This window comes from Cydia splendana, chromosome 25 (genome assembly GCF_910591565.1).
Source record: "Cydia splendana chromosome 25, ilCydSple1.2, whole genome shotgun sequence".
NCBI classification, from domain to species: domain Eukaryota; kingdom Metazoa; phylum Arthropoda; class Insecta; order Lepidoptera; family Tortricidae; genus Cydia; species Cydia splendana.
The window spans coordinates 290,038-314,826 of NC_085984.1; the positions used below are offsets into that span (position 1 = coordinate 290,038).

The 24,789-nt window shown below is 39.3% G+C and overlaps 2 protein-coding genes across 5 annotated transcripts in view; one reads left to right on the forward strand and one right to left on the reverse strand.

The window, feature by feature from the left end:
- LOC134802757 (dynein axonemal assembly factor 11) overlaps window positions 1-24,789 on the forward strand; it is a 52,994-nt gene that overhangs the window by 10,219 nt on the left and 17,986 nt on the right. The gene's annotated exons all lie outside the window — the stretch shown is intronic.
- On the reverse strand, window positions 13,543-17,743 carry LOC134802967 (uncharacterized). The gene is made up of 3 exons (XM_063775702.1): window positions 16,854-17,743; window positions 14,861-15,035; window positions 13,543-13,744 (listed from the first exon to the last, which is right to left on the reverse strand). Exons 1-3 carry the CDS (start codon window positions 17,728-17,730, stop codon window positions 13,543-13,545), a joined length of 1,254 nt encoding a protein of 417 aa, XP_063631772.1. The 5' UTR covers window positions 17,731-17,743.

The window sequence follows — 24,789 nt, forward strand, 5'->3', positions numbered from 1 at the left end:
TCTCTTCAACGGGATAGGAGTTATTTTTCACTTGTTGGGGACTAAATTAAGTCCTCTGCAGAAGCGAAGAGCTTTCTAAAGTAGATACATGTTTGAAACATATCTACATACTTCACGCACATACAATCCATGGTGTATATGTATAAACAAAAGATGATGCAGAAAACAGAACCTTCGAAAAACGAAGTATATAAAAGTCATTTTGGAACACACTTCAAATAAAAGATCTTATCTCAGGACTGAAAAAGACTGAGCTAAAACGGGTCTCAGGAAAGCTCTCAAGCTCTCATCTCTGATGATATCGTTTTAACCCCCGACGAAAAAAGAGGGTTGGTTTGACGCCAATGTCTGTGGCATCGTAGCTCCCCAACGGATAGAGCGATTTCGATGCGGTTTTTTTTATGTGAAACCGAGTTTATTTGCGGTTTAAAGAGTATCAGATCAGCTCTTTTCCAAAATGATGTATAAAGGTATTCTTGGTATAAAATGGATTTTGGCATAATGCGTAGGGGGTTTTTAATGTTTTAATTTAATAAGTAGTTATTAACTCGAAAGTCGGAAAGATCTGATTAGAGAGAGATTATTCTTCTAATTGGTCGATTCTTAATGTACAGATAATAGGTAACGTTCTCACGACATATGTGAACACATGACACGGTTCAGTTAATAGGTTCAGGTTAAGAGCACTAGGTCGTGGTTAACTAGTTAGGTTTATTAGCACATAGCTAGGTGAGGTGAGGAAAAGATATGGTTATGTTCGTGCACTACACCAGAGAGTCCAGGGGTTTCCAAACAAAAGCCCTGGCCCTAAAAACTAGGTATTGTTTTATCCCAGTTGCTCAAAAGGGAGCTTCACTACGTCAATCTTGTCCTGTACGGCTACCACCAGTTTTGACATTGACATAACGCTCACGTTTACGTAACTTACTTTCTATGCATCTCGCTCGTACTCGCATATGCGAGCAATAGTGGAAGCGAGATGTACAGAAAGTAAATTACGTAGACGTGAGCGTTATGTCAATGTTAAAACTGATGGTAGAGGCTCTGTAAGGAAGTAAAAAATAGTTTGACTATCATTAGCATTATTTTGGCTTTCGGCCATATAGTCCTCCTTACATCATAAGATTGATTATAGAGATGTCTATTATTTGATGAGGATTGTGATTGACCTTAATCTTACTACCGATGAAACGTCAATGACCTGAAAGTCTTGCCTAGATATCTGATCGTTTGTACTATTTCTTAATGTTTACAAGTTTTACGCCAGTTGATAAGATTACGTTATAGAATTTACTGCTGAATCTATGAAATACCCAGGCCATATCCATCGTTTGGTAATTTATTGTATTAATAAATGAAGTTGGTATTTATGCCATTCTATATAGTCACGATTGAGTTATGTTAGCTTTGCGTGATGGAATTATTGAATAAAACAGATGTTATGTTTTTATTAGTTCACTGAACATTGAATTGGCATTTGCGATGACTTTTAGACTATTTTTAATTATAGTTACTTGAAACTCCGGTAAGTTATGTATTAATATATGTGTGTTATGCCAGTGCCAAGTATAAGACTGTGAAAGTAGGGAGGCACGTGATAAAAGCCTTTGTGTCGACAAAAACTAGCATTTTTCCCCATTATCCAGATGTCGCGAAAAAACTGAATCTAATATGCTCAATATTTAGTAGCGAGCGGATGTGAGTGGAAAGACCGCGAGGCGGGGGCAGGGCGCGCATTCCGCTGCGCGTGAGTTGGTCGTGAGTTCGTGACTCAGCCGGCGCCAGCGCCCGCGCACGCTCTAAGCGGCTAATCTAAGGTCGACAGGGGTGAATAGGGATGGCGGGGTGAATAAAGATAAAAAGTCCCCGCTCTGCTGGATTGCAATCAGTGCTATCGGTTGATTCCCGCTCGTCTCTCATCTTTGCTCATCTCCGCCTCGGTATAATGGCGACCTTAGATAGTACGACGAAGACGTCGAGAAGTCAACAATCAGGAAGCCATGATGTCATTATCAGTTCAACCGTCACTGACGTGGACTGATGTCACCGTTAATGTTATTGATGACATTTGTGATGTTCCTAAGTTCATGTTCAGTGGAGCGGGAAGGACTCCGATTAGGTTGTCTCATCATGCGTCTGTTGTCAAGGGTCTGTTCTGGACGGATGGAGTGAAAAGAGAATTTAAGGAAAACTATAGTCTGGTTAACTGTTTTATGTTGTATGAGGCAAACGAGCAGACGGATCGTCGGATGGTGAGCAATTACCATCGTACATGGACATCTGCTACACTAGAGGGGTTGCAAGTGCGTTGCCGGCGTTTAAACTGGTTATTTTTAGTTCTTCAAACGTTCTATAAACAATGTGTATGCATTCCGAACGGATGAGGGGATAATGGCTCCTGTAATTTGCGGACATTTAATAGTTTCGTACCAAAGCGACTTATTGTTTATGAGTTTTATGACCATCATTTGTGTACTTAAACTACTTACACTATTCATTATGCAAATTAGATGTAAGAATTTACATAACATTATGTAATAAATAGTAACGAGTGTAATAGACGTTTAACTGTCTAATTTACATGTAACATGGAGTCCACCGTAAACCGTGACCCATTTATTTTCGCCGTGTCACCTATATACCGCATTATGACGTTAGGTTAACAAGATTACCGTATATTTTAGTCTAATATTTTAATAGACATTTAACTATCTAATTAATGGCTGATTGAGGATTTAGGACTGAGATGAGAGGGGCTTGAATTGAACCCAATGAGAGGGTAGGTTTGGGTAGGGACCCTAAAATTTTATCTAGTCCACGGTAAACTAACTGTTACAGTGACCCATTTGTTTTCACCGTGTCACCTACCGCATTATGACGTACCTACTACATGCTCCGTCCGTTCTTTTGACACTTCGTACGTACCTATCGACTCTTTCCATGTGCCGAATAATGGAAAACTAGATACTTAGATAGTAATAAACTGTAATACATATGTGATATTGCATGTTCATGTTCTATGCCGTGCTCTAAGTTTTACTTATAAAACACTTTTCATTTTTTACTTTTATACACAAAACAGCATAAAGATGAAAGATGATTAAATTTTCATACCAAGTGTTTTCATTGTTCTTGAGTATTCGTTTTGACAACAGAATGTAATTGTATAAGATATACCAAGAACAATGAAAGCGGATTAGGAAAAAATGTATAAGTACATATAAGGACTTTCTACAGAGTTCTGATTATTCTTGAGTCTGAAGTGAATAGTAGCTAGTAAACAACTCTTCACTCAATTTATTTTTTACGCCTCTTTTAGAAATTACAGCAAGTATCGTAAACGTTTATTTGCAAGCCATTGAAAAACTTGAACAATGCAAGTTAAAAGGAAACGCAACGTTAGAGTCGCCTTTGTCCACTATCCACTAAGAAAGCGATTTCCACAGAACCGATCATTACTCAATAAGTTCTACTCAAATCCATAACAGCTTATCTGCACCGTTGTGCAGATATAATGGCACAGCATACACATACAAAGTGGATTTGTGAATTGTAGACCTTGCGAAACCCCATAGCTCCTCCATTTATTCCAAAATTAAATTGACTAAATCCATATAAAGAGGTTGATACACCTTCCTGAATGGAATGATCGAGGACAAGGACGCAGCAATACGTTAGAAGTTAAGTGAAGTAGAAGACGTGTAACCCCTCGTGCTTATTATTGATACCCGAGCGAGCGAGCTAAAGATCCCAAAATTGAACCAAAAGAGTAGCAAATGTTTTTGAAGAATAAAGAGAGCGTTTCCGAGCTGGTGTACCTAGTAAAAATAATTTAATCTGCTATTTGCTACTTTGGACTTTTGGACGTTTGATACAACATTCTGTGTACAACGCAGATGATTTATTTAGACGAAACGACATCGACCTCGTTGGCATGTTCCGTGCGCCCACGCACCGCACGACACACGACACACGAAACGAGGAAGTGTTGAGATGCCAGATAGTAATGTAGGTCGGGAAAATGACAAAAACACCTACAGACTAATACAGACTTAGCTAGACAGTAATAGACCTGTAGTAGTATAGTAGACCTGCCGGAAGCGTAATTTTTCCATTTTTTTCCTTTAATATAAAATTTGGAATATCGCTCGCAGACGTATCTGCATGTTTAAAAAAAAATATTTAGAGAGTAATAGTTTACAAGCACGTATATAAGGTAATCCTTCTTAACGCTATGACTTATGAGCTATGGCTGAAAGTGACACTAGCGGTTCACAGCGATTGTTTTTAAAGTGGGGCTTATGTGCTTTGGCCGGGCCAAATGTGATCTTGCAGGCCAAGTTAAAGATATTATTTTTTTTCTACGTGTTTGTGTTAAATTCCTCAATTAGGTAACCAACAGAATGGCAGCTGACGTCATTTCTATGGTAATGATTCGGCCACTTTGGCCGTCACTACATATCTATTTGATGCTGATTGCACGATGCTGCAGATGTCCCTTTATCATGCACTGTACGAATGATCGTTTCTCCTAAGTCCTAAGAGGAACTTGGTCTTATAAAGCTTGAACACGCCAAAACGTGGGCACATATGCACGACATGATTACTGTATGTTTAAGTAGTCCAAGCCAGAGTTATTTGCGGATATGTTGATAATATAACTTTAACAGCGGGCTCAGCACGGTTCCATTTTTATCGACTATCACTATGCGCGTCCCTTTCGCACTTACATACTTGTTAGAACGTGACAGGCATGGTGACAAGGGATAAAAACGCGACCGTGCTAAGCCGACAGGTGTCTTTTTTTTAAATATTCATTGATATGGGCCCAGTCCATTGCCATCCGACGTCATTTATTACCATCCGCCAAAAGTACCCTTTTGGCATTTTCGCCATGTCTATCATGTTAATACCCCTTCGTCACTGTTATAGTGTAATGAGAACACGATGAATGCTACCAAAATAGTAACTGTGAGCTGTGGCTTCTTTAAAATAGGTTTAAGTCATTTTCGCAAATGTTTCTTGCATACATTTCTATAGTCAATGTCCCTTATGCGAATCAATTAACGGCGTCGCTTGATGGAATCACAAGTAGCTGGCTCAACCAATAAATAATGGGGATTACTTAGCATTATTTTTATCTTACAATCTTCGGGAATGTATTAGCAACTCATACAAGTCAAACTTTTTATTTTATGTATTGCTTGAAGTTTGTATTTCTATAGAACCATCGTCTAACACCTAACACGCTCAAATACGTTAAAAATGATCAAACGTTTTAATATCCTACATTTTGCATACAAATTTCAATTAGCACCACTATTTGGGAGCAGATAAGCTCTTGCTAGCTCTTAATCTAACTTGACTTCTCTTTTTGTACATAAATTTGAGATATTTGTACGTTTTTGGCAATATAAGAAAAGATAGGTTTCGGTCTTTATGTAAGAACGCTGTATGTTCCTAGTTTCTTTTTTGTGTCTCGTGTTTTTCTGCTTTCTGGTTGTCTTTCCATTCATTGACGTCTCCGCAACATTTCAAAAACATAAAAATTTATCGATCCTCGATATATTAACATTTTCACAAGTTTATTTAGCCTAATCGACTTTTCCAATGCTATTGGTGCAAAGTGATTTCGCTCCGTTATTGTTTAAAGCTCGTTATCATGAAAACGAATCATAGAAATAACAATTATTGTGGTATCATATGTTCTTCATGCTATAGCGATTTTAATTTAAGTAAAGAAATAAAATTTAACCACCCTTTACAAAATTTATAAGCAAAAATGTGTGCCCACGTTTTGGCGTGTTCAAGCTTTAAATTAAATGCTGGCTCCATCCATAAATTTGTTAGTAAAGTATCCATCCTGAAAGAAGATTATTTATAAATCAACTGAGATTTTGTTTTATTTTAATGAATGTCATATGTTATTTATTCCACTTTCTAACACCCTTATTGCAACAGCTGTATGTAACCGTGTCCGGGTGTAGTGGGTGGGATGGGATGGCACTCGAATACAAGTTACATCACCCATTCATCTCACTCACTTTCCATATAATACATCAGTCAATACAATTAGGTAAGGTACTAGGTAGGAAGGGTAGGTACGAATGCGAATACTTTGAATCGACGAGGGCGTTAAATCAGATAAATAAATATAGTACAGTCGCCATCAGATATATCGGAGCGGCCAAGTTGTTCACAAATATCCTAATAAGCCTATATCATCAAGACGTTAAAGTGTATGTTGAGATATTTTTACCTTGGCCGCTCGAATAGGTAATTTTGATAGGTAGTTCATTTACATATCTACTTAAGTAAAAATAGGCCGATTAAACGGCCTCTAAATATTCGTTAGTTACCTTAACTTCGCCTCCTTGTTCAATAATTCAGGTAACTTTGATCCGCGCCCGCCGTGGTCGATCCTCGTCAGCGTCAGCTGAGGCAACACGGCTATTAATAATGCTCACTTGGCTTAAGGCTTGCTTTGCTCAGCAACGGCTTAACCTGGGCAGGAGTAGGCCACTGTTGTCGCTTACGAAACCTCTTTTGGTTTTCCTTTGAAAAATTGAAAGCCGTGTTTTGGTTTAATCTTGTGACGATATTTGAAATGTTTGTCTCGTTTAAAATAATGTTACTTAGATTTTTTCTTCCAGATTTGGAAGCCACGGAACATAATCAGATCAAAAATAGGCATCATAGTATTTCTAATTTATTTATCGAACGAGCGAGCGAAGCGAAGCGAAGTTCTTACATTCGACTTGGATGGATGGCTAGCGGCACGTCCCGGCATTTCGATGTTTTTAAGCTGAACTGTCAGAAGATAGTTTGATACTCAAGAACTTAAGTAAATTTGTTCTAATTTAAATGAAATTGGGTAAACGTGTAGTTGAGGGCATTATATTTTAGTCATTAAATTATGAGCAGGCTCGATCATGGGATTATTAAGGTAGAAGAGCTTAGAAGGCCAAAAAGCTGTTTGTGAGAGGTCTTGGTATTCTGGTCATTTTATTTGCAAAAAACATGGTCGAATTTAATATCAAATGAAAGTGCTCGGTTTGCACTTTTATAATATCGTTTTTAAATTTACCATTTTGAAATAATTAGCAAGATAAACATAAAATAATATAAACATAATTTAGGTATTTGACATTTGACAGGAAATATTTCGGCTTTTAGCACAGATACAGTTTATTAATTTTAATCTCTATGATTTCTATGATGACTTAAATCCAGGGGAGGGACAGTCGTATATAAAGCACTTCATTCGAAAAAATAACGACATCTATATTACTTAACGCTAAACTTTTTTTTTAATATGCCTTCACTTTATTTTTCAGAATGTCTTAAAAGTCTTGTATCCAGGGCATGGGACAAACAAAAAACATCTGTTAGAACAGATTATTTATGGCCATCGTTGCCATGGAGGCGATTGTCACAAAAAAACAACTTGTCAAATAAAACTCAAAATATTATAACACCCCATTTATTGTCTGTACTACGACATAATTCAGATAAATAAAAATACTTTCAGTTTTACAATGTTAAATGAAACAAAGTTTTCATACGCCATCACAGTTGCTGAGAACTTTATTACCAAAAAATTTCGAAAAATTATGGCGGGTAGATTCACAACCTGCTGCGTGTAATTGTTTTTCGTGGTCAATTGTGTGTTATTCCAGCCGTGTATGATAGGTAATTTATTTACATCGACAGTCAATTTAAAAGTACCTAATCTGCTTTCGTGTATTAATTTAATAAATATCCTTAAGCCTTTCTTTAAAGTCAAAGTTTTTTTACGTTCGCAACAGTTCGCAACATACTTAGACACTATTTATTCCCCTCTCCCCCTGATATTGATGTTGATATGATTTCTGGTTAAGAATTACAGATGGCACTTCAAAATGGATGCAAAAAAGTTCCACGAGAGGGCTCTCTTTGTCCTATATATTATACATACTCCACAGACCTTGCAATAAATCCAGGCGATTTTTGATCCATTGCCACCTATAGTGCGACATAAAATAGTAGAAATTAAATAAAATGGATCTCAAAAATGTCCATACTAAATTGTTGCCATGTGTGCTTACATGTGAGTTCCATTTTATTTTACGTCAAAAATGTGACAGTTACGTAGAAAGTGGTGCTCTCATTTATTTTATACTATTTTATGTCGCACTATACGAGTACAGTCACCTGCAATAATATGCTACTCTTCGAAGGCCGCAAAAATATGTGACACGCTCTTATGGCTCTACAAATAAGATCGTGTCAGATATTTTTGCGGCCTTCGAAGAGGAACATATTATTGCAGGTGACTGTACCCAAGTAGGTGCAACAAAGTCAATCGCTCTATAATAATTTTTGGTTCACTGCGAGTTCTCAGTTCGGGGCGAACTACTAGTTATTTATTCGTAATAAAATTACAGCAGTGCAAGCATACTACGTACTTAACGTACCTACTCTTTCTTACATATTTCCTAGTAATCCTAGTCTTATTTCACACAGAATCGTGAGGCGATAGAACTTTGAATTTTATTTATTTGTCCATAGGTAGTCCATTTCGTGAATGACGGAAACTTTTTGGCAATAATTGCACTATTTTCCCTCGGTTTCATTTAGGTACGAAGCTTGACTTCCGTGCCGGGTTTTGGCGACTTGCCAGGTGCCTCAAGTATCAACACAATAGAAAATACTAAAGTTTCAGCTTATTATTGCTCGCTGTGATATGATTGAAAACGATATTTGATGGACAAGAGTGTTATTTATCTGCCATCGTTTACAATTCGTATGCCTTTGCCCTTACCACGGGTTTGGCACTGACATATTCGCTAGCGACTGCGTAAACTTACTACGTAATGCGGTGGACCTTATGCCTTTTGTAATAAGGTTTACGAACTGTCACTTAACAGTGTGGGCGATGGTACTGATGCAAGCATGACATTGGTGCAAGCGAGGTGCATTGCGTTTAAGTTGACGCAGTGGCTAACGTTTAAGGCCGCGTGAAACTCATGCTAAGGGTACTTTATTGCAAAGACCGATTAAGGTCCATCGATGGTCAGTTAAAAGTGTACCTAGCTGGTAGTAATTAACTAATAATTAATATAATATTTTTACCTACAACTGTAACAGAGTATTACATGAGCGCAGAAACAAAGCCAAGAATGTAGTACCTAATCTAGGCCATAGGAGGGTTCATCGATCAAGTTGGCTGCAGCCCAAGGGCCTCGGCCTTCGCAGACGGTGCGGCGTCTTCGCGCGCTTCTCTCACTATTGTTTCATTGCTTTTTTATACAAAAACAGCACCGAAACCGGGAACTGACCCTACAAATATTCCCTAGATCTAATACTAACGAGGGTTTCCATTTAAAGTTGCAGTGCGCCGCGAATGCGTCTGCGGCGTATGCGGTAATACGTACCTACCTTCATAAAATGTAAGTTTAACAGTGGAAGGCCACGAAATGATGCAGTCTCTCCCAAATTCATAGTATTTTCTTTTTCGCGCTCGCTGACTGACTGTCTTGACGACCCCTCGGAGCAGTCGAATCGAGAGCGAGCAGCCCGGTCATTGAGAGTATTGTGACCAATCAATGATCAATGATCAGGCCCTGGCGTTCGTGTCTATAGGTATAAAAGTTTAGTCGGTTTAAAGAAACTATTTCCACTTGAATTAGGCTAACTCTCCTTCTAGTCGTCTCTCTTTTCAATGAGTATTTTTGTTAAAAAGCAGATATCTAAGACATCTAGGCCGTAATTGGTTCATTCATTATTTTGGCACCGACCCAGAGGTGAGTGCTCGGCCTTTGCAGACGGCCTGTCTTCGCTACGACAGACAGGTCGTGTCTAGAATTCCTAGCATACTTCCTAAGAACAAATCTAGGTTACACCTGTGTAGGGTTACTTATCTACGTATCATACTATTTATCAGGAGAATACACTGCACTCCAGAACTCGAATTATATGTAGGTGTGGATCAAGCCTTAGTGGGACAGGGCTGGGTCCTGGGTGGGAAAAGTAGGCCAAAATGGCTACTGAGTGGGGACCACTATAGTCACACCGAGATCGAACTCATTTTAATGGAATGGTGAAAAAAACAACCGACAGGATTTATTTTTAATATATTTTTATTTTTCTTTACCGCCCTATTAGGATTTAACCAGCGATGTGACTTATTTGAAATAATAGTATTTAAAATGCAAATACAAAATGCAAAATAATAGGTATTTAAATACTTTTTATAAAGTATTTCTCACATCTCTGGATTTAACGCCACGAATGATGAATGAATAGAAAGTGAGCTTTAGAGGTAATGCGGTGGTGACAAGAGTCGAGTCGCATTGCGGTGACTCGACAATAACTGTTTCTACTTTACCAGAATCCATACTAATATTATAAATGCGAAAGTAACGCTGTCAGTCTGTTGTACTCTCTACACTTAAACCGCTGGAGCTGGACCGATTTAGGTGAAATTAGATCTATATCTAATCAATGATTAAATAGTTTGAGATATAAGTAGTTTGAGACCCGAGAAAGTATCTGTAGGTACATATGTAGTTTACGTTTTTTTAATACGTAAAACAAACATTATTCCATTAATTCTGTACTACTTACAATTATTAATTTATTAATTGTGTACATTAATATATTTGCCATCCACAAATCCCATGATAATACTGTTTACATTTACCACAGAGCTATTACAATTACAATGAATCATCGTTACAAATAGCATCGCATGTTTCGCGAGTGTAGGGTTATTAGTGCGGGCGGGCGGTGAACTGTTAGCGATACCGGTCATCGTAATTTGTAGTGTAGTGTCATTGCAGGCGTGGCGCACGCGCAGGCGCGGCGGTGACAAGTGACAAGTATTGTTTTACAAAGACTGCACAAATGTAGGTATGTAGTAAAAGTAGTCACCAGTAATAAATATACTTACTACGAAGCGCGCAAAAATATGACATTACATTAGTTCATAAGGTATAAATGGTCGTCATGTATTTGTAGTGCAAGATATTATTGTACTAACAGAAAATAAAGTCAACTGACGGTACGATTATAGAATAGAATAGAATAGTTTTTTATTCGTAAACACACAGACAACAGACATACATAGAAAAAACATAGTGAAAAACATAATATAAGCCGAAAAATAGATTACACACATTTTACACAGCTAATACAAAAAAGAGATGAATTAAGTACACGGATTAACCGATCGAACTTGTACCATCCGGTCGGGTCACATCGTGGCGCGGCATTAGGCGCGCATAACTAGCGCCAGCGGTAGCTACACGAAATTAAATTCGATGACAGATTTGACAAACAATAAAGTGAGTGAATCTAATATAATATTATGTAAAATCTCAATCAGTTTTAACTTTTTAGTCATGAAAACAATGTTACAAAGTTGGCTAAAATACATAAACAAAAACAACAACAACAACAACAACCACATTATGGTATACCGACCCAAAAATGTACAGAAATTTTAATTGTTATGTTGGTATTGGTGAGGCGCTTGGCGCCTGATTTCCCACTCAGTCAAGAAAGTCTCATGAGATTTCCTTGTGGCACTGTTAAATTGTTGTACAAGACAATTGCCATGTCACACTTGTGGCAATAGACATCAGCGCGTGCGCCGGTCGCGTGTTTCATGTTCGTGTCAACCATGACAGTTCGGTAGCGGTGTTGTTTGATGTTGTCATAGTTACACGACAGTCATATCGTGTTTAGTTTAGTGCTAAATTGTAGTTACCGGCAGATATATTTACATACGCATTCTACGGAAACAGATCTACATAATTAATATAATAATGAAATATTCTCCTTCTCAGTGCATCTGGTGTGAACGGTCTTCAGCTAGAGTCACCCATCGTTGGCTCTATCTATGTATGCCAGTTGACATTAGGTTGCCATCGAGCTTGCTTTGGTTTTAACACTTTTATCTAAACACGTATGAGTGCCTATTTTCTGGACGTAGTATCTATAGCTATAATATATAACTATGCACACAGATTTTATACGTTTCAACTAGGTAGGGAAAGGCTTGTAACGAGGCGAGGTCGGTCGGTTGCACGCTAGGTATACATACAGGCGCACCCAATGTGTGCTTGAACTGCTTAGCCATATGTGGCTAATACGTACGTTCAGTATGTATATTTACTACGTGCTAAACTGACTATATTACCAAACTACTCCGCAATAGACTGAGGAGTCTCAGGGTCTATCGCAAACATCAAAAATCGAAATTTAATTATTTGTCTAAATTGTATATTCGACCAGTAGGAGAAGCAAATGTTAACGAAATTAGCTGTTTGTCATATTACCTACCACCATTTTGAACATTTTCTAAAACTAAACGACAGAATAATTATAACTACCGAACCTGCTCATAAAATTTCACGAAAATCGGTTGAGAAATGTGACCTGTAGAGGAGAACATCCGGAAGAGTATATACGAAAGCATTTTTGCCCAAGCTGAAACGGAGACCTTCGCTGACGCTCGGTCAAAAACCCCGCGCACTTACATATTCTACCAAAGTGGCGTCCTCGTCTAAGAAATATCGATTGTGTACATTTGCCGAGCTATTTCGGTTTTTGACGCATCACCCATCACCCCCGCTCGATACGGGTCAAGAACGAGTCGTGTTTCCAATAACAACATGTATTTTTAAGGACTACAATTATTTTTACTACCACTCTCTTTTCTAATTTTCTCCTAGTTTTTTTGATGTGAAAACTTCTTTAGCGGCGCTGTGCACTTTTTGGTATGGGGAATAAATGTTAAACTCGCGACAGGTCACGTCACGACGTAAGACGGACACGTGACCTGATCGAAAAACTGTTACAATGTCGTTGAGTTTTCACTTTGTTAAGGTACTTGGGACGCGACAATCAAACACCAGTTTCTGATCAAGACTAAAGTTCATTTATTGTACGCTTACCCACAACATGCATAAATATAAAGTACCTACAATCTCCTCTTTTCAAAAAAAAAAAACACAAAAAAAATGACACTTTCAAATTAAATACATTTAACTGACTAAATATGACGTTCGTACGTGTAATACCTAAACTGAGTGTAAGTACAAAAAAAAACTGAGTGTACAATTTAATAAATAAATGCTGACTGGTAAATTTAAAATTATTAACAAAACTTATGCTTATTGTACTATTTTAAAACATCAAAATGCGCATGCAAATGATTTTCCTTACTAAACATAGGTATTTATAGTAACAGTATTAAAATGACAAACCATATTTTATTCCAGATAAAATGTTGATTCGTGAGACAATGTGCTTAATCCAGACACTTAACATCATTATTAAGTAGGTATATAACATTAAAAAAAAATATATTTCATTACATTATCATGAAAATTATTAAAATAACTTATAACAAAATACACATTTTATTTAGCAGCAAAAACAAGACCAACTTGAAGTGCATGTACAGGCATTACATTATTATAGATATAACATTGATCATTATAGAACTTATTATAGGTATACAGTATGTTAAAATACATTACCATTCCAAACTGTTTACCAGCCCCACGAACCCCACCGATCAGGAACGATCACCTCCCTGCCGGAGCGAGTAACATAGTTATTACTATTATTATTGGTGGGAGCAGACAGTATACTGGATGGACCGGGGTGCGCGACCGTGTCACGAGAATCAAACCCGGTGTCGAGGGCGCGCGGCGCGCCAGCCACACCGCTCGATGACGTCACCGCGTTATCACTGCAGATAGCGATATCATCATAAGGCAGAGGGCACACTGAAATGTCTTGCGCTGCCGGGCGCTGATCAGAATCTTTAATAAGATGTCGTCTATTCCTAATCAAAGTGCCACCACCACATATTTTTACAAGATACGAGCGTATACCGCGCAATGATACGACGGTACCACTCACCCAACGTTTGTCTATTCTTACTTTTACATTTTGTCCAGGGTGTAATTCAGACATATCGCGAGCATTTTTATCATACTGATTTTTTTGCATTTCTTGGCGTATTTCCAACTCTTTTTTTACATTTTTCTGAATTTTAGGCAAAAGCAGTTTTGGAGGACATGGTACAATACCTCTTAGTTTACGGCTGTTAAGAAGCTCAGAAGGGGAAGCTAGTTTGTTACTAATGGGAGTATTCAAATATTCTATTAAAGCTATTCTAAATTCCGTTTTTTCATAGTGAGTTTTCTTTAGCAAGTTTTTAATTGTTTGAACCGTCCTCTCAACTTGACCATTAGACTGTGCAAAGTGTGGCGATGACGTTATATGTTGGAAACTCCACTCTGCCGAGAATATTTCAAAACTGTTGGATCTAAATTCAGGGCCGTTATCAGAGATCACCGTGTTAGGAATACCATGTCGACTGAAAATTATTTTCAATTCCTTGATAACGTTATCAGAGGTTAGAGAATTCAATTTTGCAACTTCAACATATTTGCTAAAATAATCTACTACTATCAAGTATTGGTTTTGCTGAAAATGGAATATATCAACCCCTAGTTTGGACCACGCCCTTTCTGGCACTGGATGTGGGATTAAGGTTTCTTTTCTATTTTGATTTTTAAATGTCAAACATGCCTGACAGTTACTAATGTAGTCCTCTACATGTGCATTTATATTTGGCCAGAACATACTCTCCCTAATACGCAACTTACATTTATCTAAGCCTAAGTGCCCTATATGCACACGCCTTAACATTTCGTTGCGCATTGCAACTGGAATAACAATTCTATCGCCTCTCCATAACATGCCATATGCTAACGTAAGTTCGTCGCGGTAACCCCAATAAGACCTCGCTTGAATGTCAACCTCATGTTTATGCGTTGGCCACCCATCCTTAACATACCTGAGTACTGTTTGTATTTCCACATCATTTTGCGTAGCAACTTGTATTTTTACAAAATGCGTGTCCAGTAACGGGTTACTCACTGCGATGGCACAAACTTGTGCTTGCAAGTCTAGCTGGTCTCGCGGTACTTCAACTGGACCGCGCGTCGGTTCTACAGCGCGTGATAACGTATCTGCCATATACAAGTATTTTCCCGGCTTATAAACTAATTTGAACGTGTACGGCTGTAGACGAAGCAACATTCGCTGTAATCTAGCTGGAGCGGTTGCTATGGGCTTGCAAATTATACTGACCAAAGGCTTATGGTCCGTTTCTATTATTATGTCACCCCTACCATATATATATGTATAAAATTTCTCACACGCGTAAACCACGGCCAGAAGCTCCTTCTCAATCTGAGCGTAAGCTTGCTCAGCTTTCGTAAGCGATCGCGAAGCATAACAAACTGGTAATTCATCTTGCATAAGACATGATCCTAATCCATTCTTAGACGAATCTACTGAAATTACCACGGGTTTATTGAGATCATAAAACTGTAAAACGGGAGCTTTTGTCAAACAATCTTTCAAGTCATCAAACGCTTTTTGGTGGTGCTCTGTCCAATGCCATTCGGTATCCTTACGTAACAACTCTCTCAATACAAAATTCCTATCCGATAAGTTTGGTATGAAATTGCCTACGTAATTAATCATTCCCAAAAATCTCTCTAAATCTTTTATGTTTTCTGGTCGTGGCATATTTTTTATGGCAGAGGTATGTGAGCTATCTGGATATATACCTTGTGCACTAATTCTATGACCTAAATATTTAATTTCTGTTAAACCAAATTTGCATTTATCTCTATTCAACTTTAAATTGATTTCCCTGCACCTGTTCAAAACCCTTTTCAGTCGGTCGTCGTGCTCTTCTTTCGTACGGCCGTGTATAAGTAAGTCATCTATAAATAGGCACACTCCCGGAATGTCATCAAAATTTTCAAACATTTTCTTATGAAAAACCTCTGAAGCGGACGTAATTCCGAACGGTAACCTTAAAAACTTATACCTACCGAAACATGTGTTGAATGTGCAAAGATCCGTACTATCTTTGTGCAAACGCAACTGCCAAAATCCCTGTTTTGCATCCAACGTACTATAATATTTAGATCCCAATAAATTTACAGTAATTTCATCCAAGGTCGGGAGCTTGAAATGTTCCCTTTTAATGGCCTGATTTAAGTCACGTGGGTCTAAACAAAGCCGTAGGTCGCCATTAGATTTTCGCGCTACAGTCATACTGTTAACCCAGTCGGTAGGGCCTTCCACTTTTGCAATTATGCCCTCATCTACCATATTATCTAATTTTTCCTTGATACTATCTTTTAAAGCTACCGGCATCTTTCTCGGAGCGTGGACTACGGGTCTAATACTACTATCAATTTCTATCTTGTACTCGCCAGGCATACATCCTAACCCCTCAAAAACGTCATTGTACTCGTGAAAGATATACTCATAATCCTGTATGACGCTAATGTCCTTTATCAATCTAACTACCTCAAGTTCACTGCACGATTCGCGGCCTAACACCGGTACTACATAGGACGGTACATCCGCTATCACGAACTCCAGTATATAAAAGTTATTTTTGTACTGCACTTTCAAATGACACGTGCCTAGTACAATGATATCGTTAGCTGAGTAACTCTTATACTTTATACACGTCTTAGATAAATCTTGTTCTGCTAAACCAACCTGGCTCAAATATCTTATTGGTAAAATATTCGCATCGGCCCCGGTATCCAGTTTAAAATTAATAGTAACATCTGCTCCGAAGGTTAAATCTATAGACCAATCACTACTCGAATTACTAAGACAATAGATTACCTGATCGATAGGTTCCACTGAGGACTCCACAGCTTGTACGTTATACACCGTGCACATGCGTGAGAAATGATCATAGTTATTACAACTCAAACACATTTTTCTTAAAGCCGGACACTTCATATAGATACCGTGAGCAAACCCGCACTTTAGACACTGCACTCCAGATTTAATTTCACCATAAGGTCCCGTTTGTTGACGTTGTTGTCTCATCTCTCGCGATGAAACAGCTGTTTGCGCAGGAGCGGCACGGCGGCGCGGCGGCGCGGGGCGCGGGGCCGGCTGCGACCAGCCGCGACCTCTGCCCCTCGGCGCGCCTCGCGCTCCGTACCCTCCACGTCTTGATATCCAATTCACCTGACCGTACGGAATACCGCCTTCCTCTAGCATAAACTGGTCTTGACTATTACTTGCTGTAATATTATAAGTATAAGCTTCATGTTCACTGGACTCTTTCTTGATTGACCCCGCCTGCACTTTCGATATTTGCGCAATATTACATATTTCCAGGGACTTTTTTAGAGTTAAGTCCGGCTCTCGCAACAAACGCTCCCTCAGCACGTTCTCCTGTATTCCACATATGAGGCGATCCCTTATCAAATCATCTATTAGCTCCTTAAATTCACAAGCACTTGCTAGCTTTTTCAACTCGAACGCGTACTGCTCAATTGATTCACTTTGTTTTTGACACCGAGTAAAGAATCTGTGCCTTTCGATGGTAATATTTTTTTTCGGTGAGAAAAAAGATTCGAATTTATCCAATAAATCCTTTAGACTGGCAAATGTACCTTCAAATTGAGCATGTACCTCGCGACACTGCTCACCAATCACATGCAGCAATATGCTCATCTGCACCTGAGCACTTTTTTTAGATAATTCACACGCCTCATAATAAACTTGGAATGATTTTCTCCATTTCTCCCATTCTTTGGAGAGGTTCCCTGATGTAACATTTTCCAAATTATTTGTAAAACTAAACGGTAATGGCGGCGGCAACACAGCTTCCATTATGGCACAAACACTTCTCTGTATGTACTGTTAGCTTCATATAATTAATAACATATTATTTACATCCATTTGGTACTTTATTAGTAATAATCTGATTTATTTAGTAAAATAAGTAAGTGTAATGATTAAACCAAGACTGACAGTTGGCACGTCGACCAATCAGGGAGCTGCTAAAGTGGTGGCGCGGCATTCTGATTGGCCGACAGTGATGACGCGTAAAGTAGCGGGAATAGTGGCCACGCGGCCTTTAGTCAGTCCTGATTTAACCACCAACAGAAAAGGAGATTGAAGGAGAAAGTACTAATCTGCGAATTAAATTATTTTATTAAAGCTTCTGCTTAAATATCGTAAAGCAATTGTTCTATGCTTGCATTGGTGAGTTAAGTGTGAGGATACATTTGATATTGTGATAATAAACAGTAAGTACTTAAACCAATATTATCTTTCATTTGTTTATCTAAATTACATACCTTTGGCTAGCTTGTTAGCTTATAACCCTAAAGTCAGCCTCCTGCATCTACATCTCAGCCAGTGGGATATATGAACTATTAGAGTGATAAATAAATACATTTTTTTTTTCTTTTTCTGCTTTGTGCTTTTGTTTTCGTTAAACCGCTACGTCCACTACCTACGTTCTGAATTATAAATTTTGCTTTTGAAAAGATTGCTAGAAAATTAACAAAGGTATGTAGTTCTTGTTAAGGAATCACGTTCATACATACAAATGAGTTACTGTAAGTGGTAATTAAACCAAAACTAGGTACACCTAGGTTACCACTGAGATAGCATCAGTATGTATTTTGCTGCGATATGCTTACAGTACTTGTATTAATTTGGAAAAGAGTTGAATAGTGTGTGCTAGTTTAAAATTAATTGTAATACTACCCTATTTATTTTAAACGACGAAACAACTTAAAATCTAGAGGTCCTATCACAATCATTGTAGCATTTTTCTGCTATGTTAATGTGTAATTATTGATAAAGAGTATATCATATATATTCAAGTTCACGTCAGCTGTGATTTTCGCGAATAACTTGAACGTTCCAGGTCGCTATGAATACTGGATCTCAGAGCCGGGTGCTGTATACCCCCACGAGTCCTACGAGAGAGGCTTCGAGGCACCAACGGTCGCGCAGCAGAGCCAGGCAGCGGACGAGCAGCCGGGCGCCGCGGCGGTCGCGCAGCCGCACCAGTCGGCGTTCGCGGGGGCGTATCAGCCGCTGCTCTCCGGACGAAGACCCGCGTCGGCGAGGCGAGAGGCGCAGCCGACGCTCGAGCAGTCAACGGTCGCGCAGCCGTCGGGCGCGGAATCTACGGACGCGCAGCCGGGACACCGGCACTCAGCAGAGCCACGTGAGCGGCAACCGTCGGACGCGGAACCAACGGACGCGCAGCCGGGACCCCGGCACTCAGCAGAGCCACGTGAGCGGCAGCCTTGACGCGGCTGCTCCGGGGCCATCGAGGCACCGCTCGCGTAGCCGGACACGTCGGTCACGGAGCCGGCGCAGCCGCCGATCGCGCCGCTCAACTCCTCGACGTAGCAACTCGAGTGGACACAGGGCATGCAGTCGTGGCGAGCGAAGAACCAAGGATACGGGTGAGCCATTGAGTAATACTAATATTGCAGACCTAGTATCAGCTTTAAAGACATTTAGTAGTCCTAATGTTGGTTTAGATAAATTATCTATGAATAATACGATACCTGAATTCGACCCAGGAAAAAAAGAACAGACTATGACAATGTGGCTGCATAAGGTAAACGAATGCGCCAGCATCTACAACTGGACAGAAAAGCAGATTGTGCACTTTGCATTGCCAAAATTAAAAGGTATTGCACAGAGGTGGTACGAGAGTCTCCCGTCTGTTCTCTTTTCGTGGGTCGAGTGGCAGGAAAAACTTTTATTAGCTTTTCCATCCGAGGAGAATTATGGCACTATGCTCACCGACATGTTAGCTAAAAGGGCCCGATTCTCCGACTCTTTGGAGGAATATTACTATGAGAAGGTAGCGTTAATAAGTAGATGTGATATTTTCGGCAAGCGTGCGGTGGAGTGCATTTTACACGGCATCGATGATCGTTCCGTAAGGTTAGGTGCGGAAGCAGCACAATATGACGATCCTAATAAATTGCTACCGTATCTGCGCAATGCTAGAAACACAAAACCGAATATAGAACGTAAATTTCCCAGAAACTTACCCTCAAGGACTCAGGATGGTCAGGTACGCGTAAATCAAAGGCCTTTGCGGTGTTCTAATTGTAAGAAAGATGGTCATATTACCTCCCAATGTACGCTACCGTTAAAGAAATGTGGTAGGTGTTCGAGAGTAGGCCACGAAACCGAACAGTGCTATGCAAAGCTGCCTAATGAAAAGATAGCAATGCGCGTTGCTGAGAGCAATATTTCGAGTACTTCATCTATAGTTCCAACGTCTGTAAAGCCCCCTGTTCAAAAACCAAATGATAAATATTTTAAAACGGCCTTGGTAAATGGTATACCGATTGATTGCTTTGTTGATTTAGGCAGCGAAATTTCGATGATCAATCTTTCACAGTTTATAAAGCTGTTTAATATTAAAGATGATTTAGAAATCAATTTAACTCGTGATTTTCCGGTACTTAACGGATTTGGAAATGGGGCAGTACAAACGTTGGGAAGACGCAACGTTCAGATTACATTGGATGGTGTGGCAGCTAATGTAGACTTACTAGTTGTCCCCGATAGTAGCAGTCCTTTCAAGTTGATAATTGGGCAGACGTACACAGAACAACCTCATATCCTTATGATTAAAACTAGTACAAATTTACAAATCGTTCAGGTTGATCAATTAGGTAGTGCGAATAATAATTCTAGTAGTCATGTAAATGTAGCTCGGGTTGATCCATCAGCTATTGTGAATAACAACAATAGCAGTCATTTAGATGAAGTTCAAGTTGATCAGTTAGCTACTGTGCATAATAAAATCAGACTACTTTGCGATAGTGATGTCCAGATCTCAGGCCCGACCGTCATTACGGTACGCACTGACCCGGTTTATGAAGGCGACGTTTTTATAGAAGGAGGGTTAAGAGTAAACAATGGAGTAAATTATTCTATATCGTCCGGCGTATTTCGAGTTGGTGTTGGAGGGGTAGGTCAAATTATGGCAGATTGCCCTGCTCCTAATACTTGTTCGTTAGTCAAAGATGCCTTGGTTGCACGTGGCCGGATAGCTCAGGAAGAGACCAGTGTACATGTTTTGAATATTAGGACCCGGAATGTAGAGAAGGGCTCTGGTATATCAAACTGCGATTTAAGATGTGGTGAAGATCTCAATTCTCAGGATAGAAACCAACTTATAAATTTGCTGAATGAATATAGAACCAGCTTTGCTTTCGATTTGTCAGAACTGGGTATCACGTCAGTAGGGCATATGTCCATACAGCTACAAGATGATGACCCCGTTGTTTATAGACCTTATAGGTTAGCTGCATCGGAGAAGGAAAAGGTAAGGGACATGATCTCAGAGCTGTTGGATAATGATATTATTCGTCCTTCTACGTCACCCTATGCCAGCCCAGTCGTTATTGTTAGGAAGAAAACTGGGGAACTACGCCTATGTATCGATTTTAGAGCTCTTAACAAAAAGACGGTGAAGGAAAACTACCCTATGCCCCTCATCGACGATCAACTTGATGTTTTGGCGGGTAACCAGTTTTATACCACCTTAGACTTAGCGTCAGGGTACTATCAAATACCCATACGCGAGGAAGACAGGTATAAGACTGGGTTCGTAACACCCGACGGGCATTACGAATTTAATCGGATGCCCTTCGGTCTCGCCAATGCGCCTGCAACGTTTCAGCGTATTATGAACCAGGTCCTGGGCTCGGCCCGTCATAAGGAAGCCTTAGCCTATCTAGATGACGTTATTATACCATCAAAGGATATTGCTGAGGGAATGTCAAGGTTAAAGTCGGTTTTAGACTTGTTTCGTAACGCGGGCCTTACTCTAAAACTCTCGAAGTGTTTCTTTTTTGGTCGTACAGTGGATTATCTTGGCTTCGAAGTATCTGAAAATGGGATACGTCCAGGGTCAAAGAAGATAGAGGCAGTGGAACGCTTCCCAGTTCCTGAAAACCAGCATAATGTTCGGCAATTTTTAGGTCTTGCGAGTTTTTTCCGGCGGTTTGTACCTCACTTTTCTGTCATAGCCAAACCCTTGACACAGTTGTTGAGAAATGACGTCAAATGGTTCTGGGGACCAGAACAAGAGAAGGCCTTTAGAACCCTTCAACGTGAGTTAGCGCAAAAGCCAACCTTGGCGTTGTACGACCCTAAGGCAAGCACCGAGTTACACACTGACGCTTGCAAAATAGGCGTCGCTGGTATTTTGCTCCAAAGAAATAGGGATGGTATCCTTAAGCCTGTGGCGTATTTCAGTAGGCAAACCACCCCAGAAGAGCAAAATTATTCGTCCTATGATCTTGAAACGCTCGCCGTAGTGGCCTCTTTGCATAAATTTAGAGTATACTTGGTAGGAATTGTTTTTAAGATCGTTACAGACTGTAACTCGCTTAGAGCTACCTTTCAAAAAAGAGACATGCTGCCTCGCGTTGCTAGATGGTGGGAGCAAATGCAGGAGTACAATTTCAACATCGAGTATAGGCCTGGCAAAGTAATGTCTCACGTGGATGCGCTTAGCCGCAACCCTGTCCCTGATTCGTCACCGTTAGTTAGCGATTCACATAACGTTTTTAATATAGTAAATTCGGATTGGCTAGCTACCGTTCAGAATGCAGACAGTGAGGTTCAGAGAATAATTGGCATCCTAAATGACCCTGAGTTAGATAATGTCATTGATATTAAATCCAACTACAAAATTAAGAATAACAAGTTATTTCGAGTAACTCCCGATGGCGACCGATGGGTAGTTCCGAAAGGTGTGCGTTGGCAAGTAGTTAGGCAGAATCACGATGACATAGGACACTTCAGCGTAGACAAAACCCTAGAAAAGATCAGAGCTTCTTATTGGTTCCCCAAGATGCGTGGTTTTGTCACAAAATATGTCAAATCTTGTCTCGAATGCGCTTACTCTAAGTCAGGCGGAGGTAAAAAGCCGGGATATCTGCATCCAATTCAGAAGATCGATACTCCGTTCGATACGCTACATGCCGATCACGTTGGACCATTTGTTAGGAGTAAAAGGGGTAACGTCTACATACTGGTCATAATAGATTCGTTTACAAAATACATATATTTGAAACCTGTCAGAAATACCAAATCTCAAACATCTATTAATACTTTTCGCGAGTACTTTGGAATTTTCGGTGTTCCTCGCCGAATTATTACCGATCGTGGCACTTCGTTCACTAGCGAATCTTTTAAGAAATTCTTAAGTGAGAAGAATATTAAGCATGTATTAAATGCCGTTTCCACACCCAGGGCCAACGGACAAGTGGAACGTTATAATAAGACTTTGTTGGACGCTCTGACTGCGAAATGCATTGGATCAGCCGAAAACAAATGGGACGACCACTTGCCCGATGTCCAATGGGGACTTAATAATACGTACAATAAAGGTATTAATCGTACACCGGCGGAGGCACTATTCGGTATAAGGTTAATAGGGTCCAGTGAGAGTCGTATTCTGACAGAGCTGACTGACGACATCACTAGCACAAACTGTCAAGATGTAGATAAGATCAGGGAGGATATAAATTCGCATATAGAGGCGTCACAGGAATCCCAAAAATTATATTATGACGCAAAACGTTGTAATCCTAAGAAATACGAGGTTGGGGATTTAGTCCGCGTTGAAAGACAAGTTCAAGCTACCGGGAGTAGTAAGAAACTTATACCTAAATTCCAGGGCCCATATAGAATAACTAAAGTGTTTGATTATGATAGGTACCAAATTGAGGACACCCCTATGACGAAAAAGGGTTCCAAAAATTATTCCACAGTAGTAGCCGTTGATAAAATCAGACCTTGGTTGAATTATGTGAGGCCTCACGATATCTCGTCCGGAGAAGATGATGAAGTTGATGACCAGACTTAGAATGATTAATTTACGAATACTAAAACTGATTTAGGGTTCTTCGCAGATTTTATTGCATATATGTATATATAATCATAAATATACAGTCCAGGATTTATTAAATTATTTTATGTTGATAATGATATTTCTTTTCCAGTAAGCATAGGCCATGAAATAATGCCTATTAATATATAAACCCAGGCCATGAAATAATGCCTATTAATATATAAATCCAGGCCATGAAATAATGCCTATTAATATATAAATCCAGGCCATGAAATAATGCCTGTTAATATATAAATCCAGGCCATGAAATAACGCCTGTTCATATGTACTTTACAGGCCATGAAATAATGCCTGCTAGGATAAGACTAGTATAGTTTTTCTTGTTTGCCTGTATTGGCTATTAAATAATGTTTGATCACCGATAGATAAGATAAGGCCATGAAATAATGCCTTTTATGTATAAAACTTTAACTACCTATGTATTAACTAAAGTACCTTTGATGTGCTATTAACTACTGTTTATTTCATTAACTTGTGCTGTATAATTAGTCGTTGTTAATATCCATCTGTTACAATGATTTACTTTAATATCGTATAGCCTGTTACTTATTAATTGATCGATTATATTTAGTCAGTAACATTTATTGTTTCATATATCATTTTAGATTTACGAGGTCGTTGCATCAATTTGGATGGCCGACTGTTAGCTTCATATAATTAATAACATATTATTTACATCCATTTGGTACTTTATTAGTAATAATCTGATTTATTTAGTAAAATAAGTAAGTGTAATGATTAAACCAAGACTGACAGTTGGCACGTCGACCAATCAGGGAGCTGCTAAAGTGGTGGCGCGGCATTCTGATTGGCCGACAGTGATGACGCGTAAAGTAGCGGGAATAGTGGCCACGCGGCCTTTAGTCAGTCCTGATTTAACCACCAACAGAAAAGGAGATTGAAGGAGAAAGTACTAATCTGCGAATTAAATTATTTTATTAAAGCTTCTGCTTAAATATCGTAAAGCAATTGTT

What these genes read in the sequence shown, in the direction of transcription:
- LOC134802967 (XM_063775702.1), bottom strand. Translation starts at nt 17,730, where the DNA reads ATGGAAGCTGTGTTGCCGCCGCCATTACCGTTTAGTTTTACAAATAAT. An exon ending in AAAGTGCGGGTTTGCTCACG is followed by an intron (nt 15,036 to 16,853) that starts GTATCTATATGA and finishes TGTATATGGCAG; the next exon opens with ATACGTTATCACGCGCTGTA. An exon ending in GAAATACAAACAGTACTCAG is followed by an intron (nt 13,745 to 14,860) that starts GTATGTTAAGGA and finishes CGCTATCTGCAG; the next exon opens with TGATAACGCGGTGACGTCAT.